We start from the raw sequence: 19,924 nt of genomic DNA, 5'->3' as shown, positions 1-19,924 counted from the left end.
CCCACCCCCCAAGAATAGTCAGTCCATTCCCTTTCTTTGTTTTTTTTGCTTTTATTTAATTTATTTTTTTTAAATTAAATCTTTATTGTTCAGATTATTACATTAGTTACTCTTTTTTCCCACCATAACTCCCCTCCACCCAGTTCCCACCCCACCCTCCGCCCTCACTCACCACCCACTGTCCTCATCCATAGGTGCACGATTATTGTCTAATCTCTTCACTCACCCCCACACCCCTCCCCCCCAAGAATAGTCAGTCCATTCCCTTTCTATGTCTCTGATTCTATTACAATCACCAGTTCATACTGTTCATCAGATTATTTATTCACTTGGTTTTTAGATTCACTTGTTGATAGATGTGTATTTGTTGTTCATAATTCGTATCTTTACCTTTTTCTTCTTCTTCCTCTTCTTAAAGGATACCTTTCAGCATTTCATATAATACTGGTGGTGATGAACTCCTTTAGCTTTTTCTTATCTGTGAAGCTCTTTATCTGGCCTTCACTTCTGAATGATAGCTTTGCTGGATAAAGTAGTCTTGGTTGTAGGTTCTTGGTATTCATCACTTTGAATATTTCTTGCCACTCCGTTCTGCTCTGCAAAGTTTCTGTTGAGAAATCAGCTGACATTCCTTTGGGTACTCCCTTGTAGGTAACTGATTTTCTTTCTCTTGCTGCTTTGAGGATTCTTTCTTTGTCTTTTGCTCTTGGCATTTTAATGATGATGTGTCTTGGTGTGGTCCTCTTTGGATTCCTTTTGTTTGGGGTTCTATGCCCTTCCTGGACTTGGAAGTGTATTTCTTTCATCAGGTAGGGGAAGTTTTCTGTCATTATTTCTTCAAATAGGTTTTCAATATCTTGCTCCCTCTCTTCTTCTGGCACCCCTATAATTCGGATGTTGGTACACTTGAAGCTGTCCCAGAGGCTCCTTACGCTATCTTCGTATTTTTATATTATTTTTTTCATTTTGCTTTTCCTGTTGGTTGTTTTTTGCTTCTTGGTATTTCAAATCTTTGACTTCATTCTTGCGATCCTCTGATCTGCTGTTGGGAGTCTGTATATTCTTTATTTCAGTCAGTGTATGCTTAATTTCTAGTTGGTTCTTTATCACAACATCGAGGGTTTCACTAGATTTCTTGAAGATCTCACTACATTTATCGACGGTCTCACCAGTCTTTTCAAGGGCCTTATTAAATTTATCGGCAGCTTCTAGACAGTTCTTTAAAGACCTTAAAAGTGTGGTTTTGAACTCTATATCCAGCAGTTTGCTTTCCTCCATTTCTGTCGTTTGTGTCCTGTTTCTTTGTCTCGGCATTTTTTATGCTTCACTGTGTAGATAGAGTGCCTTTCTGTGCTAAGTTTCCCAATTACCTGAGGTAGACACTCTTGGTGCACCCCCTTGTGGGCTTTGTGCACAGCCTTGTTGTAATTAAACCTTGATTGTTGTAGTTACAACTGGGAGGAATTGACCTCCAGGCCAATTGGCTGTGAGAATCAGCTGTGTCTGCAGTGGGAGAACTTCTGTGCTGGAGACACAGCACTTGCAAGACTTGCTTCAATGGGGCTTTGGAGCTCACTGAGTTTGTCCCCTGAGTGTGTCTTTTATGGTTCCATGGAGCTGCAAACTGGATGGTCCCACTCTGATCACTGGGATTCCTGGCTCCTGGAACTCTAGGGAGGTGCTAATCTAGCCTTTGCCTGCGGCTATCCAGCAAAAGCCTCCCTGCAGGGCTTGGGCAGTGCAGGTCCCAGGGGATCAACAGGGCAGGGCTAGCAGTTATGGCTGATCTCAGTCTTGACCTCAGAGGCTTTGCTTCTCAGTGTTCGGGTAATCACTGCAAGCCCCTCAGAGAGAAAGCTGCCGTCGGTGTCCGACCCAGACCCATGCCAGACAGTCCCGCTTCTCCCGTATGAGTCTGGGTCCCTAGAGACTCGCCCAGAACTGGAGCTCAGAGCCTGAGACTCCCTCCAGATTGAAAACGACAACCCTGCCCTCAACCGCCAGCCCACTCCGCATGCACCTCTGCACCTTAGTATTTTACTTTCGTACTGTGCCTCCTCTGAGTCTCGGTATGCTTTTCTCTTTCCTTCTAGTTGTAGAATTTCCACTCAGCCAGCCTCCCTGTGGTTCAGGATGATGTCCGTTCCGTCTTTTAGTTGTATTTTTGAAGTGGCTGTGCGAGGCAGCAATCTCCAGTGTTCCGCCATCTTGGTTTATCCTGCATATCTTTCTTAAGGACCTGCTCATTTCAATTTGTTTATGTGATGTATCACGTTTATCCTTATCCATTTGCAGATATTGTACCATCCGTGGGATAAATCCTACTTGGTCATGGTGTATGAACTTTCTGATGTACTGCTGAAACGAATTTGCCACGTTCAGGTCACTGGTGACAGTGACGGTATTACCCAGGGAGGACAGAATTTCAAAATTCCCAGCATCACGTTCAGGTACAGCTGTCTCTGACCCTCATCAAGGAGGCTCCATTCCTTTCTGGAGAAGTACAGGCAATGTCCTCAAAGGTCACATCATGCTGTCAGAATTGAGACAACTGAAACCAGAGTTGTCTCTCTCAGAACCAGTAATTCTACTCTTACACATCTTCCTCACCCTCAACCTCCTCCAGGGCCCCTGGTTACTGTGGACACTAGACCCTAATGCCAGTGCAGGCTGCTCTCTCATCACAGTCCCATTATTCAAAAACCTGATAAGGCAAAATCCCACTACAAAAGCTACTGGTCCTGCCCTACAGAAACGGCCAAGGGGAAATGGCTTTTCTGAGCCTCCATTGGTTCAGGCTGCAGGCATTTCTTGCACAGATTTCTGGGTAATGTAGTTTCTGCTTTCTGAGGCCAGGATCCTGTATCGTCTCAGTTGCATCCAGGACTGGATTCAGGGGCAAATAGCCCAAGAACACACCAAGTATATTAAGGGTCCTCCAGCGCCTTAAGGGGAGGTGATTTCCGGGGCAAGTTCATTTCTGGTGCACATGACTGGCTTCCTTTAGCTGATGGTTTTGCAAATCTTTCTTCAGGACCTGCTCATTCTGAATGGCAGGCATTGTTTCTTCATTCAGGACATTTGGAATGTGTCTCCTTCAGGTCCACTATAACTTGCAGAGGTTGCTCATTTCTCTAACTCGCTGTAACCTGCCTCCATTGAATGCACTGGACAAAGTGAATGTCACAAAACAGACACTCATACTTGAAAGGCATCTGCTTCTGATGCCCTCTGAAGTTCAGCTCTGCCTGGGCTGCACTGGGGATAAGATGGCCAAGAGACAGTTGAAAAAATGCTCAAAGTGTATGATCATCAGAGAGATGCAAATTCAAACAATTAGGTATCACCTCACAACTGTCAAAATGGTGGCCACCAACAAGTCAACAAAAGGAAAGTGCTGGCGAGGATGTAGGAAAAAGGGAACCCTAGTACACTGCTGGTGGAAATGCAAACTGGTGAGCCACGATGGAAATCAGTATGGAGTTTGTGCAAAAAAATTAATATGGAACTGCCATTGGATCCAGTGATTCCACTTCTAGGAATATATCCTGTGGGAAACTGCCTATTGTCTTCACTAGCAGAGAGGTGTGGACCAGGAGCCAGGAAGGCTGGTGACTCTTGAGCCCTGGCAAAGGTCAGAGCTCCATGCAGACAATGGTAGCTGAAGCAACTTCCCAACCAAAAGTCATGTAAATCCGCAATGATAAGATAGTCTACCCGGTACTGGAACTTCCCTGCCTAAGGGATATGGGTGTACCCCAAACTGAATAAAAAGATGGCAAGGCCTAAGCACAAGAGGAGTCCATCCTCTTGGGATGGGCTCTCACCTGGCCTCCCAATTTTTAAATTATTATCACTTGTCTAGACTCTTTCATTTGTGTGCAGCCTCTCTTTCAGATCCTGAACCCTGAACCATGAGTGAGTGGTGGAAACACATCACGAATCCTAAGAAACCTGCAACAATCAGATAGAAAGTAACCACCCCTCTGTTCATAGCAGCACAATTTACAATAGCAAAGATCTGGAATGAGCCCAAGTACCCATCAGTAGATGAGTGGATAAAAAACTGTGGTACAATGATACCATGGAATACCATGCAGCATTAAAAATGAAGACTCTCTTATCCTTTCACACAGCATGGGGTGACCTGGAGAGCATCATGCTAAGTGAAATAAGTCAGTCAGAGAAAGACAAGTATCACTTGATATCACTCATATATAGAGTCTATTGAACAAAAAACTGATGAATGGTGTGGATTCAGAGACGGAAGGATAGAAATTACTGCAGAATCTCAGAGGGAAAGTAGGGCAGGGGGTAAAAACAAACATCCTCAGGTAAGGATTAAAAAACCTGTAAACACCCAATAAAAACAAAGTCACCTGAGCTTTGAGAATTTTCTTTTTTCTTTCTTCTGTTCACATTTATTTCATCAGCAACATTCGCTCTTGCCCTCCACAAAAACAATTAGATTATGACTTGTCTCCGATCAACTCAGCTTTTGTCTGAATAACCAAAGATTTCTTCTCAACACTGTTTTTAAACAAGAAGCTATAAATAAATGAAGCTTTCAGTGTTCCTCGATCCAAGTTAAACGCTTCTCAAAGTTCTCAAAGTTCAGGGTTAGGCAGGCGGCCTAGCTACCCCAGGAGGGGTCTGTGCAGGGAGGGAGTGTCCCTCCCGGAGCTGCTCCTTCCTCTCAGCACAGAAGAGGTCTGGGCGGGGCCACCTGTGCCACCAGGAGACCTACCCTTGGCATCAGAGAGGAGTCTGTAGGCAGGAGGACCCTTCCTCCTACAGCAGGCGGCCTGCATGGGACATGCCAGCTTGCAGAACCAGGGGCTTCGGGGGAGCTGCCTGCCCGCACCTCCTCTGGGCACCTCCGCCTGGGCGTTGACCGGGACAGCACTGCTTTTCAGACCCAGCAAAGGAGCCTAGGAGGGACCATGTTTCCATGGGAACGGGCACAGGCCGTGGTTGAAACATTCTCTCGCGTGCAGACAGGTCCTGGCTCAGGTCACCCCCGGAACCGCTGCAGCAGAGCCAGCCGCAGAGAAAAGGGGGTGAGCATCTGCTGGCACCTGAGGTGGGGGCTCTTCTGAATTCTAACCATGTCCCCACCCCGCTTCTGCCATGTTGTCATTTGCTTCCCTTCAAGATCCACTAAGACACCCAGGTGATGGGCTCCAGATTCCCGCCCACTCCTGGAGGGCTCTGGGCTGGACTGGCACAAAGCCCACAGGCCCACTGGCTGCTCTGCTTCTGGACACAAGAGGGAGGGACCAGTGTAGCTTGGAAAAACCACCTCCCATCCTTTCTTATCCTCACTAACATCCACTGGGCTTCCTGGCCCTGCTGGCACCCTCACTCCCTGGGGCAGCAGGGCTGGCGGGACCTTGGGCAGGATCTGCCTGGGAGGCTGCTGCCCTTGCAGGCCGCTCTTGGGAGGACTGTGCCCTGCCTGCTGCCTCTACTATAAATGGGGCGCTGGTCTTCCTCAGTGTGGAGCTCACTCAACTCCCTGGAACCCAGGTTTTGAGCCTCTTTTTGGGAGGACACACTCAATATGGCAGCGGCATGCCTCAGAACATGGCTTTCCATTTTGTGCGGCCAGCCAGCCTTGGGCTAGGTGGGGGCAGGCTATGCTGGCAGTCCAGGCTGGGAGGCTGAGGATGGGTAGCATTTTCTTCTGTTCTCTGAAAGCAAGGGGAAAGCTCTAGCTTGCTGGGTTCTGGGTCCTGGGTCCTCTCTATATTTGTGTTTATAAATCTGTCTTCAGTCAGTTGAGTCCCTGTAAATACTGATACCCCTCCATGTAACCTTCTCCTGCTTCCCATGAGTCAATTGCTTTTGGTGATGTTGTAAGAAATGGCCAAACCCGTGGAGAATTTTTCTCAGTTTATTTGACCCAAGTCGGAGACAGTTGCCAGGAAGTAAAGCAATAACAGGTTGAGTAATGCTTGGGACAATAGCAGTTTTGCACCTTTTTTATTTTTTTATTATTTTTATTTTTTTAATATATTTTATTGATTTTTTTTACAGAGAGGAAAGGAGAGGGATAGAGAGTTAGAAACATCGATGAGAGAGAAACATCAACCAGCTGCCTCCTGCACACCCCCCACTGGGGATGTGCCCGCAACCAAGGCACATGCCCTTGACCGGAATCGAACCCGGGACCCTTCAGTCCACAGGCGGAAGCTCTGTCCACTGAGCCAAACCGGTCAGGACTGCACCTTTTTTATACATTAGACTCTAAGGGGGTGAAATGAAACTAACTGGTGATAAATTAGGTGGGAGAGCTAAGGGGGGAAATCTCTGGGATTGGATAAAAGGAAAAAAAATACAGAAACTTCTTTCTAAGCGTATATTAATTAATTAGTAGTTAATATTTAACCAAAGCACAATAATAATGGAGGCTCTGTGATCTTTTGTGTTGGGAGATTGTGCTCTCAGGAGTCTGTGAAACAGAAATGTCCCTGAATATCAAATCCAATATTATGTTATCCCAGATGCAAAAAGACAACTGACAGACTCACACACAGGCTAGAACATAACTACCCCTGAAAGTCCTTTACTTAGAAAGTTGTAACTTCCAACCATCCTATATGGTTACTTTTGGCCTCTGAGTTTGTAAGATTTACCATGCTGTGCCAGGCTTCGTGAGCTTGCTAGGTTTACTGTGTGCCATCATTTTTGTCCATACTGGGGACTTTAGAACTTGTGGGTTCAGGAGAAAATTCAATGAGTGTTTATTAACTCCGGGACTCACTGCTTCAGTCCTAATGCACACAATGCCACAAATATTGCTGGTGTCCCTTTATTGGGTCTCCTAGAAGGAGTCACTCTTCAAGCAATAACGTATTAGGTTCTAAATGTGGTTGAGGTATTTGTAAAGAAAAAAAGTCTTTTTCTTTGCTGTGGCCTTCCACAATTTATGAGAAGCACCTGCTAATTAAACCCCAAGATTGTTGGCTCCTCTAATTCACACAGCTCCTCTGGTCAAACTGCTTAACAAGATAAGCTACTTTCAAGGCTAAATTTTTACATATCCCTCCTTCCTGCTATTGTCACACCTCAGACATTATTTGCACCAAGGACTCTAGTTAATAGAAGGTTTCCTCCCCTCCACCTCTTCAAACAAGCCTCTTTTGAACTCTTCATAACTTTTTATCTAGTCATATTTTATAGGCTTGGGAAAATACTGATAAGACACCTCCCTATACATCTGCCAGACTGTCTCCTGGAAAGCAAACTGTAATTTTTTTTAAAGACAGCCCCTCATATCTACTCAACTTCAGCAAAGCCACAGGCCCCTGCATTTGTTCTCTATTAGCTAGAGCCATGGTCGGCAAACTGCTGCTCGCAAGCCACGCACGTGTGGCTTTCCCACAAAATACCACATGTTGTCGTGCACATACAGTGCGACTGAAACTTCGTAGCCCAAACACAGAAGTCAGTTTTTTGCACGGCAGAGTCTACTTTGAAGAAGTACTATTGATATTTGGCTGTGTTGACTAGTGATTTTGCTGCCCACTGAGCTAGAGCCAATGATGAAAAGCAGAACCAGCCTTTCTTCCTTACCCTGTATTGACAACCAATACGTGGCCCTTCCTTCTCTTGGGAAGTAAAACAGACTTCCTCTTTTTACAGCTTCTTTTAGCTGTAAATTCTTCCACAGCCTGCATCACCTGCCAAACCTTAACAGTGTTCATTTTTTCTAAGAAGTTAAGTGTGTGAAAATGAGGGAAATGACATCATAGAGGCAAAATAATATTTCCTTCTCTTATAAATTAACCAATAGAGTCAAAAGAACACCCAACAGTAAAGAAGTCCTAGGAAAAAACCTTCATTATTTTGCAAAGAAAGAGACCTGAGACTGGCAGTTCTCCTACTGATGACTTAGGAACTCAATAAATTAATCACTGGCATCTGATGAATGGGAAATTGTGCCCCTGACAATGGCAGTTTTTCTCCAACATTGTGTTTACTGGGGCCAATGGTAATCAGTCCTATGTGGCAACTCATGACAGGGAAACCAGAAAGAACTAAGGGCTCAGGTATTCCTAATTTTCTTCAACAAATGAGACAACAGACTTAGCTTTCCTGGGCACATGAGGATGGTGACTGATGCCATCTGTAGGGAGCTTATAGGTGATTCAGGTGAAATACCTTCAGCAACAGAAATATGCAGTGACATACACATGGAAACACTTTTCCCTATGTTGAAAAGTGCAATATAGACAAATATGGTTCCAACAGAAATACTAACAAACAGAACAAAAAGAGTTGGGGGTTATTACATAATGGAGGTGATGAAATGTATGAGATGTAATTCAGACTGAGATTTCACATATTTTCTTACACAATTGTTAAATTCTAACAGAGAAACGACATGTCCCACACATCTAAAAAAATTTTCACATTTGGACTCTTTTGTGGATTTACAAATTTGGCTGAGAGATATCTTTTGGGGTGCGCTACAGTGTTTTGGAGAGGTTCAAGCCTTGGACTGATGAGAGAGCACAGTTCTCTCATTGCCACGTGCAAGTCACAACTTGGAGGGCAGAGCCTTCCCAGCACAATTATAGTCAATAGGTATAATTGTAAGCTTGAACCTATAGCCCAAACACTTGGCCTCACGTGCCTGAGTGATAGAATTCAGGTGCATGTAGTTGAGTAGGATTGCAACCCACGAGAATGTTGTAAACATCTTGATCACGCCCTTACTTTGCCTCGTGGCATCTGCTATAAAATAAAGACAGGGCTTGTGGGCGTTGGCACTGTCTCTCTCCACCCCAGAGGGCAGCGTCACACGGAGACCCAGCTTTCATTCTATTGTCTGTCTTTTCTTAATCCTTCCATCGCCTCCACTCAGGTTCACTGACCCAGGCTGAGATGGCATGGCACATAAGGCGCCCTGGGACTGAGTATGCCATGGCCGTGCCAGCTCCCCACAATATCTCACATTAAATGCACTCATAATGGCTTTCTCCAGTATGAACTCTCTGATGATGCTGAAGACTATCGCTACTTGGAAAAGATTTCCCACATTCACTGCATTTATAAGGCTTTTCTCCTGTGTGAACTTTCTGATGCCTGTGGAACTGGGAATTAGTGATAAAAGATTTCCCACATTCACTGCATTTATAAGGCCTTTCTCCAGTGTGAACTCTCCGATGATTATGAAAGACTGAGTTACTTGTAAAAGATTTTCCACATTCATTGCATTTATAAGGTTTTTCTCCAGTGTGTAACCTCTGATGATATTGAAGACCACAGCTTCCTTTAAAAGATTTCCCACATATACTGCATTTATAAGGCTTTTCTCCTGTGTGAACTTTCTGATGCCTGTGGAAGTGGGAATTAGTGATAAAAGATTTCCCACATTCACTGCATTTATAAGGCCTTTCTCCAGTGTGAACTCTCCGATGATATTGGAGACCAGGGTGACGGGAAAAAGATTTCCCACATTCACTGCATTTATAAGGCCTTTCTCCAGTGTGAACTCTCTGATGATATTGGAGACCAGGGCGATGGGAAAAAGATTTTCCACATTCACTGCATTTATAAGGCTTTTCTCCAGTAGGAACTCTCTGATGACTACGCAGGTGGGTCTTAGTGATAAAAGATTTCCCACATTCCCTGAATTTATAAGGCTCTTCTCCAGTGTGAGTTATCTGATGATGTTGTAGTGACGCCCTAGCAGTAAATGATTTTCCACAGTCACTGCATTTATAAGGTTTCTCTACAGTGTGAACTCTCCTATGATATTGGAGACCACTGGAAAATGTAAAATTTTTTCCACATTCATTGCATTGATAAGGCGTTTCACCAGTGTGAATTCTCTGATGTCTACGAAGGATGGGGTTAGTGGTAAAAGCTTTCCCACATTCATTGCACTGATAAGGTTTTTCTCCTCTGTGAACTCTCTGATGATATTGGAGACCACTGGGACTTGTAAAAGTTTTTCCACATTCATTGCATTGATAAGGATTTTCTCCTGTGTGAACTTTCTCATGATATTGGAGACCATTGGGACCTGTAAAAGTTTTTCCACATTCACTACATTGATAAGGCTTTTCTCCTGTATGCACGACCTGATGACTACGAAGCTGGGCCTTAATGATAAAAGATTTCCCACATTCAATGCATTTAAAAGGCTTTTCTCCAGTGTGAACGTTCCGATGATACTTGAGACCCTGGATACTTTTAAAAGATTTCCCACATTCCTTGCATTTGTAAGGCTCTTCTCCAGTGTGAATTCTCTGATGACATTGTAGGGTATCCCTAGCAGTAAAAGATTTTCCACAGTCACTGCATTTATAAGGTTTTTCTCCACTGTGCAGTCTCTGATGATATTGGAAACCCTTGGTATTTGGAAAAGTTTTTCCACACTCCCTGCATTGATAAGGCTTTTCTCCTGTGTGAATTTTCTGATGTCTGTGAAGGTCAGAGTTATTTGTAAAAGATTTTCCACATTCAGTGCATTTATAAGGTTTCTCTCCAGTGTGAACTCTCTCATGACATTTGAGACCAGTATAAGCTGTAAAAGTTTTTCCACAATCACTGCATTGATAAGGCTTTTCGCCAGTGTGAAGTCTCTGATGTCTACGAAGGTTAGTGGTATTGGTAAAAGTTTTTCCACATTCATTGCATTGATAAGGTTTTTCTCCTGTGTGAACTCTCTGGTGATAACTAAGGTGAGATTTACTTGTGAAATTGCAGCTGTTTGCAAGTGAGATCCTGTCCACACCTCTAATGGAAATCTCTCTCACATGCTGCTGGTGAAATTTTACACTGAAATAAAACTTTTTTGCACATGCCCCACACCTCAACAGCATCTGTGGATATTGTGTTGCCTGCAGCTCCATCACGTGGAAAACGTTTCCCAAGACTATTCCACAACTCTCACAGGGGTGCCTCTTCTGGGAAGACAAGGCTACCTTGGGATTTCTTGCCTGTGACACTCTAACACAAACGTTCTGCTCGGTCGGTGCCTCCACATTCTCTGCTCCACAGCAGCAACCTATATAAAAGTAAATACTGGTGAGGTACATGTTGACCTTATGAAAATAGAGTATCTTTTTTTAAAAAATATATTTTATTGATTCTTCTACAGAGAGGAAGGGAGAGAGACAGAGAGTCAGAAACATCAATCAGCCGCCTGTGCCCGCAACCCAGGCACATGCCCCTGACCGGAACCAAACCCGAGACCATGCAGTCCGCAGGCCGACGCTCCATTCACCGAGCCAAACCAGTTTCGGCTGAAAATAGAATATCTTTATCACGAATGATTAACTGTCATGACTAGGCATGATAGCCTAGAAAGATTTTCTTTTTAAAAAAATATATTTTATTGATTTTTTACAGAGAGGAAGGGAGAGAGATAGAGAGTTAGAAACATCGATGAGAGAGAAACATCGATCAGCTGCCTCCTGCACATCTCCCACTGGGGATGTGCCCGCAACCCAGGTACACGCCCTTGACTGGAATCGAACCCGGGACCTTTCAGTCCGCAGGCTGACGCTCTATCCACTGAGCCAAACCGGTTTCGGCTGATAGCCTAGAAAGATTTTCAAGAGTAAGGTAGACAGTGAGGAAATTACTCTTATAAATAACGTGGCTCCAAAAGTGAGTTGATGATGGAAATCTCACCAAGAGAGGGACAGAATCATAGGAGTAGATACAAAGAAGAGAGGAAGGCTCTACTCATTGTTCTTGCACAAATGGCTTCCTTTAGGACCTTACATCTGACCATGTGAGTCTGTGTGGAATAATTTCAAGTTGCTCAAAGTACTAAAAATTATTTGTATTAGATCACAGGATATACAACTTCAATATAACAACACTTGTGTTCTCCAAGGTGCTGCAGGCCTGAACCAACGTTGGCTTGCAGTAAAGAGAGACCTGTGAAAGAGGCAGAGGTGCAAAGTCCAAAGAGGTTAAGGTTATTCATGGGCTGGGAATCTAAGTAGAAATGATCATAATTACAACTAAATTGTGTGCAAAGTTTCATCAATTATCACAAACAAGCATAATTCGTTGAGGCATGGGCAACTAACAAAACACTGGGTTTGTTACCTATGAACATAACAAAGGCCTGTCGTGAATTCCTTCCCAGTTACCCTTCCCCAAAGAAAGACCGCCTAGGGTCCACTGTGTCATTCATAAAGTCGAGTTTCTTCTGTGATGCACAAATGATTCTCCCCCTTCAATCCCATTTGAGGCATTGCTTGGGATAAATAATGCAAAGAACATGGAGGGTCAATACTGTGGTAGAACAACAGGACAAATGAAATCACAGTCAAAAGAAAAATGTGAGTGACATCAGCAAGATGGCAGGCTCAGAGAGATGAGCTTCTTCCCCTATCCCAGTGCAAGTAGACAGCTTTCCATGAACAAAAACCCCATAGAAAAATGGAATAAGAGTACTATGAAGACTAAAGTATTACAAACGCAAATAAAGGAGAACTGTACAGAAAGAATGACTAGAAAGACTGGGTGAACAAATACAATTGAAGATACCGACAGTCAAAAACAAGGGTCAGAGCCTACAACAGCCACTGTGCTTCTGCTCTCATTGACCCTAGTGGCCTGTTCTGCAACAAAACCTGAAAATTTGTGTGTTTAGAAACCTCAGAATGCTTTGGCCAGTATGGCTCAATTGGTTGGAGCATCATCCTGAGTACCAAACGGTCGAGGATTCTATTGGCAGTGAAGGCACATATCAGTATGTGGATTCCATTTCCAGTTAGCTTGTGTACAGAAGGCAGCCGATTGATGTTTCTCCCTCACTCTGATGTTTCTCTCTCTCCATCTCTCTTCCTCTCTATCCGAAAGCAATAATAAATATATAAATAACAATTTCAAGGTAGCCTAACCCAAAACTTAAGGCAAAACAGTCTAGTGACAAAGTAAATAAAAAGACAACCTATCAAAATCATGTATAAAATTCACAAAATACAATTCTAAGAGGAAATTTTGTAGGCAAATCTGAGTACATTATGAAAAAGATCTCAAAAAACCTAACTTTCCATCTCAGGAATCTATAAACAAAACAGAAAATAAACCGAAAGGTTGCAAAGAAATGACACAAGAAATATTTGAACAAGCATCAATTAAAGGGAGATTAGACAAAATAAACAAAATACCTAACAGATACTTTTCTCAAATACAAAAATTGGTAAACTTTGATCTAGACTAAAGTAAAAAACAAAAACAAACAAAAAAACAAAGAAAAACAAGCCTCAAGGAAATGAAGAAAGAAATGAAACATAAGACGTTATACCCCAACTATGAACCCCATAACATCATAAGAGAGGTTGATGTTACGAAATGAGAATACTGAACTTACAAGCAACCGCTTCCTCTGATGTCCTGAACCAGAAGGTCCTAGGGTGGAGGGGTGGATGAAGACATATATGAGGAGAAACTGGACTGCCTGGCATCAGGGCAGGAACTAAGGGGCGGCTTTCTCCCAGACAGAGGTGCTCGCAGAGGTCATTATACCTACATTGGGACATCACAGATCGTAGGTCTGATTGACAAACATTTCAGTTTGCTTCACTCTGGAGATTCCTTGAGACCTCACTTTATATCCAGTGAAAAACCCCACACAAGCTACGTGCAGCACCTTTTCTATATGAATGGCCTGTCTTGTGGGGCTAAATTATGTAAGGTTGTATGTTTGTTTGTTTATCTCCTCCAGTCGTCCCGCGTGGTTAAGGATCTGGAAGAGGGCTGCACACAAATGAAAGAGACGAGACAAGTAATAATTTGGAAATATTGGGGGGCCAGGTGGGCAAGTTCAACTCAAGGGGAAGGACTTCCACTGGTGCTCAGGCCTCACCAACCTTAAATTGGTTTGGGATACACCCATAGCCTTTAGGCAGGCAATTTCCAGTAACAGGGAGACTAGCCCATTAGCAAGGAATTACCATTGTCTGGACTAACAGTGGGTGCACAGCCCTGACCTTTGCCAGGGCTTCAAGGGTCACCAGCCTTCCTGGTTCCTTGTCCACACCCCTCTGCTAGTGAAGACAATAGGTGGCTTCCCACACTAAATCCTGTCAAAAAAGTTGCAGTTAGGTCTGGAAGCCCCAAACCTATCAATTAAAGGCCCAAGATGCGGCAACAGCACTAGCCTCCCTTTATTCAAGGTTGGGCCTCATCAGAGCATTTCCAAACCCGATACAAAGAGGAGAATCTACAAATCTCTCTGTAAATCCAGATGTGTGTCCCCAGACATCGGCTGACTTTACACCTCCTTGGAGACCCAAGAGCCAGTGTACCCAGTGGTCAGTGTCATACCATAGCAGTTTACAACTCTTCACATCCATAAGCCACACACTCAAGGGGCAGACTCACTGAGGACCAAAGCCCAACTGAAGCAAATCCCATAACATAGGGGTGTCTTCTGCACAGAAGCTGGCCCACTGTAGTAGAAGTGAGCCCTATCGACGCTAAAATCCTCAACATTATTCTGGCAAATCAGATCCAGCATTTCATTAGAAAGATCATACACCATAACCAAGTGAGATTTAATTTGTGGATGAAAGGATAGTAATGTATCTGTAAACCAATAAATATGGTACATTATATAAACAAAATAAGAGACAAAAATCACAATCATATCAATTGATGCAGAAAAAGCATTTGACAAAATCCAACACCCTTTCTTGAGAAAAACTCTGAGCAAAGTGAGAGTATGGGGATCATACCTCAAGATAATAAAAGCCTTATGTGACAAACCTACAGCCAGTATCACACTCAATGGGCAAAAATTAAAACCTCTTTCCCTAAGAACAGGAACAAGAGAGGGATGCCCACTTGTACCACTCCTGTTTGATCTAAGACTGGAAGTGCTAGCCATAGAGATCAGGCAAGAAGAAGAAATGAAAGGCATCCAAATTGGAAAAGAAGAAGTAAAACGGTCATTATTAGCAGATGACATAATATTGTACATGGAAAACACTAAAGTCTCCGTGAAAAACTACTAAATGTAATAAATGCATTCAGCAATGTAGCAGGATACAAAATTAACACCCGGAAAACTATGGTTTCTTTATACACCAATAATCAACTCACAGAAACAGAAACAAAAAAACAATCCTATCTACCACTGCAATAAAATTATTAGGATACATAGGAATAGACTTAGGTAAGGAGGTTAAAGACCTGTACTGAGAAAACTACAAGAAGTTGAAAAAAGAGATAGAAGAAGATATAAACAAATGAAAGAATATACCGTGTTCACGGATTGGTAGAATCCACATAATTAAAATGTCCATATTACCCAAACAAATCTATAGACTCAATGCAATACCCATTAAGATACCAAGGGCATATTTCACAGACCTACAATAAACTCTTCAAAAATTCATATGGAATTAAAAAAAAAACCCAAATAGGCACAGCAATCTTGAGAAAGAACAAAGTTGGAGGAATCACAAGATCAGATACCAAGCAATAGCACAAAAATGCCTGGTCCTGGCACAACAACAGACACAGAGAAGAATGCAACAGAACTGAGAACACAGAAATCAACCCAAGCCCTTATGCTCAATATTTGACAAAGGAGGGAAATAGCATACCATGGAGTCAAGACAGTCCCTTCGATAAATGGTGGTGGGAAAATTGGACAGATACATGCATAAAATGGAACTAGACCACCAACTTATACGATACACAAAAATAGACTAAAAATGGGAAAAGGACTTAAACCTAAGAGGGGAAACCAAAACATTTTAGAAGGATCCACAGGCAGAAAAATATCAGACATATGTCCTAGCAATATCTTTACAAGTACAGCTCTGAGGGCAATGGAAAGAAAGAAAAAATAAACAGATGGCACTACATCAAAATAAAAAGCTTCTGCAAAGCAAATGAAACCACCAACAAAAAACAAGAAAGCCCAGGAGCACATATTTGCCAATGTTATCTCTGGTAAGGGTTTAACCTTCAAAATTTACAGGGAACTCATACATCTTCACAAAAAGAAGATAAACGATCCAATCAAAAAATAAGCAAAGGACTTAAATAGACACTTTTCAAAAGTGGACATTTAGAGGGCCGAGAGACAGATGAAATATGCCTAAAGTCACTAATTATCTGAGAGACGCAAATCAAAACGACAATGAGATATCATCTCACACATGTCAGGATGGCTATCATCAACTAATGGACAAACGACAAGTCCTGGTGAGGAAGTGGACATAAGGAACCCTTGTGCACGACCGATGGTGATGCAGACTGGTGCTGACCCTTTGCAAAATGGTACAGAGTTTCCACAAAAAATTATAAATGGAATTGCCATTTGACCCAGTAATCGCTCTTCTAGCAACATATCCCAATAAATCAGAAACAAAAATCGTAAAGGACATATGCACCCTATGTTCACAGCAGCACAATTTACCATACCTAAGATTTGGAAATACCCTAAGTGCCCATCAGTAGATGAGTGGATTAAAAAACTGTGGTACATCAACACGATAAAATACTACGCTGCTGCCCTGACTGGTTTGGCTCAGTGGATAGAGCGTCAGCCTGGGGACTGAGGGGTCCCAGTTTCGATTCCGGTTAAGGGCATGTACCTTAGTTGCGGGCACCTCCCCAGTAGGGGGTATGCAGGAGAAAGCTGATCGATGTTTCTAACTCTCTATCCCTCTCCCTTCCTCTCTGTCAAAAATCAATAAAATATATTTAAAAAAAAATACTACGCTGCTGTAAAATAAGGAACTCTTATCATTTGAAACAGCATGGATGCACCTGGAGAGCATTATACTAAGCAAAATAAGCCAGTTAGAGAAAGATAAATATCACATCATCTCACTCATTTGTAGTCAATGGGGGAAAGAAGACACACATGTAATACTGTATGTAATACTTTAAACATTAAAGAATTTTTAAAAAGAAATATAGTGAAGATATTCATAGTACACAATGCAGTCTACAGAAGAATGCAATGCTGAGGATAATTATTATGGTGTTTACGAAGAAATGAAAAGAGAATCTTGAAATGTATGGAACTAAAAACTCGAATTGCAAAAACAAACTTGAGCAAGAACAAAGCTGGTGGTATCATACTTTCTGACTTCAATTTATTACAAAGAAAAAGCAAGCAAACTGTGTTGCTGCAGAAACACAGACACATATATCCATAGAACAGAACAGAAAACACAGAAATAAACCAAAACATCCTTTCAAGTCATCTTTGTCAAAGCTGCAAGACACAGAGGAAGGGAAAGATAGTTTCTTCAATGAATGGTGCTGCTAAAAATCAATACTCACATGTAAACACAACAATACTAAACACCACTGATAAAATTTAACTCAACCTGCATGACAGAATTAAATGTGTGCGCTAAAACGTAAAACACTTCAGGACAACCTAGAGAAAAAGTTTTGCAGTTTTGCTTGGACGGGATTTTCTGAATGTGACAACAGCACTAGACAAAAAAGGAAAAACAAACAGTCCAGATGGCACCAAATAAAGAAAAAAGCTTCTTCACAGCACATTAGCAATAAACAAAATGAAATGAAAGGAAATCTAGAGAATAGAAGAAAATACTTGCAAATTCTACGAAGGAATCGATTGGAGATACTGTGAATGCAGTTCTGATCAGCACAATAAAGAGAATATTGAGATATAGATAGAAATTCACACAATAGTTGGAGTTCCCAGGGAATAATAAAGTTATGTTAATACTTTACTGGAGGCTAAGAACAATGCAATGAGTTGTCTGAAAACCAAACTAGATATAACTTCATTAAAAATATTTATTGCTGCCGAAACCGGTTTGGCTCAGTGGATAGAGCGGTGGCCTGCGGACTAAAAGGTCCCAGGTTAGATTCCGGTCAAGGGCATGTACCTTGGTTGTGGGCACATCCCCAGTGGGAGATGTGTAGGAGGCAGTTGATCGATGTTTCTCTCTCATGGATGTTTCTAACTATCTCTCTCCCTTCCTCTCTGTAAAAAATCAATAAAATATATTTTAAAAAAATACTTTATTGCTAAGCACTAGTAACAAGCATCTTTGCTTGCTAGAAACATAGTGGCGCCTAACCAGTTTGGCTCAGTGGACAGAGCGTCGGCCTGCGGACTGAAGGGTCCCGGGTTCGATTCCGGTCAAGGGCATGTACCTTGGTTGCGGGCACATCCCCAGTAGGGAGTGTGCAGGAGGCAGCTGATCGATGTTTCTCTCTCATCGATGTTTCTCTCTATCCCTCACCCTTCTTCTCTGTAAAAAAATCAATTAAAATATATATTTAAAAAAAAAAAAAAAGAAACATAGTGGCACTAGACCTGCTGAATGCAGGATTGCTAAAAATATGGACTTTGTAGAAAAGTGGGTGTGGGGCAGCAATATCTGCATCTGAAAAGCACAATTAAGTGCATGCAAAAATATGTGTTCCTGGATGTGATAGGGAATTAATATATAAAATATACAAGGTAGTCAAGAGAATATTTAAGCAAAAAAAAGAGTTATTAAGCAGGAAAAGGATTTAGAAACAATTCCTCAAAAACTATGTACAAATTACCAAAAAGAACACAGAAAATGCTTTCCTCACTGAACAAGGTGGAATCCCTCAGGTCCAGACACACTACCAAGCACAAATCCTTCCCTGTGAATTTAGTGCAGTGGGGAGTATTGGGACTTCAGGAATAGAAGAGGGCAGTGGAAACAGACAAACCCTCCCCAGGACAGCAACTACCCAGCAAACTGGAAAAACAAGCAGTACCACAGTCTACCTGGGAGGACAGAACACACCCTGGGGAATGGGGTCTGGAAAACCTCAAAGCCAAGTGCAGTTCACTGGTGTGAGGGAGGGTCTTACCCAGGGAGGATATAAGTTCAAAGTTCTCCAGCATCACATTCAGGTACAGCTGTCTCTGACCCTCATCAAGGAGGCTCCATTCCTTCCTGGAGAAGTACAGGGCAATGTCCTCAAAGGTCACGCCAACCTGTCAGAATGGAGACAATTAAAACCAAAGCTGCCTTTCTGAGAACGAGTAATCCTACTCCTTACACACCTTGCCCCCTACAACGTCCTCCAGGGGCCCTGGTAACTGTGGACACCAGGCCCCAATGCCATTGCAGGCTGCTCTCTCATCACAATCCCATTCGTCACTATGATTGCCCTCAGCAGAGCAGCTGGGTTGAGAGGGAAGCATTGGGAGAGGGGAGGGTACAGGACAATGCCATTTAAGGTCTGGTCGATGCCTGCAGGGCGCCAGCCTTCCAGCTAAGCAACACCTTTGCAGTCTCCTAGATCCTGCCTCCAAGACAAAGCCAAGCGTGGGTTTATGCTTCACCTTTAAGTTCCCACAGCAGGTCTCGGGGACCATCAGCTCACACTTCCTCCAGATGTGCACACCACTGGGTAATGTTTACCCTCTTCCCATGTTCAGACCCCAGGTTCACTCCCTCAGCTCTGCCCCTTCCTGCTCCAATGCCACTGGATCTCGCTGGACTCACCCATGAACTTGGCACATGGCGTGTAGAGCTTGTAGTCCAGCCGGATCCAGGCCCACCCCAGGCCCCTGATGGACCCACAGCCGGGAAAGCCCCGAATGAGTCTGTGCCGTCCTCCCTGCAGCCTCTGATCTTTCCGTCAACACTCACAGCCACATCCTCAGGGACCTTCAGATGCAAGTCACCCCCGTCCTCTCTGCCCTGCACTTGCTGTGTCCTCAGAGGCCACAACACTCCTCACTCCCCTCCACCTTCCTCACGGCCCTCCACGCGGGACCTAGCTGCAGGACGGGACAGGCGCCCTCCCCAGGCTGTGGTGTCTGTGTGAGGAGGCGGTGAGGGCCTGGGGGACTGAACTCACCTCAGCCCGTCTCCTCAGCGGGGGCGCCGCCATTGCCCTCTGTGCGCTGAGCCGGGCGGGAGCAGAAGCCGCTGCAGGAATGGCGGTCCCT

General features: G+C 43.4%; 1 protein-coding gene across 1 annotated transcript; it reads right to left on the bottom strand.

Annotated features, from left to right (window-relative positions):
* Positions 1-8,665: 8,665 nt before the first annotated feature.
* Positions 8,666-11,000, bottom strand: LOC111823170 (zinc finger protein 845-like). The gene has a single exon (XM_023743768.1). It carries the CDS (start codon positions 10,866-10,868, stop codon positions 8,964-8,966), a length of 1,905 nt encoding a protein of 634 aa, XP_023599536.1. The 5' UTR covers positions 10,869-11,000; the 3' UTR covers positions 8,666-8,963.
* Positions 11,001-19,924: the final 8,924 nt, after the last annotated feature.

Source organism: Myotis lucifugus, unplaced genomic scaffold, assembly GCF_000147115.1.
Source record: "Myotis lucifugus unplaced genomic scaffold, Myoluc2.0 scaffold_412, whole genome shotgun sequence".
Lineage (NCBI taxonomy): Eukaryota > Metazoa > Chordata > Mammalia > Chiroptera > Vespertilionidae > Myotis > Myotis lucifugus.
Note: the sequence above shows the minus strand (reverse complement) of the source record. Positions and strands in the feature narration are given on the sequence as shown.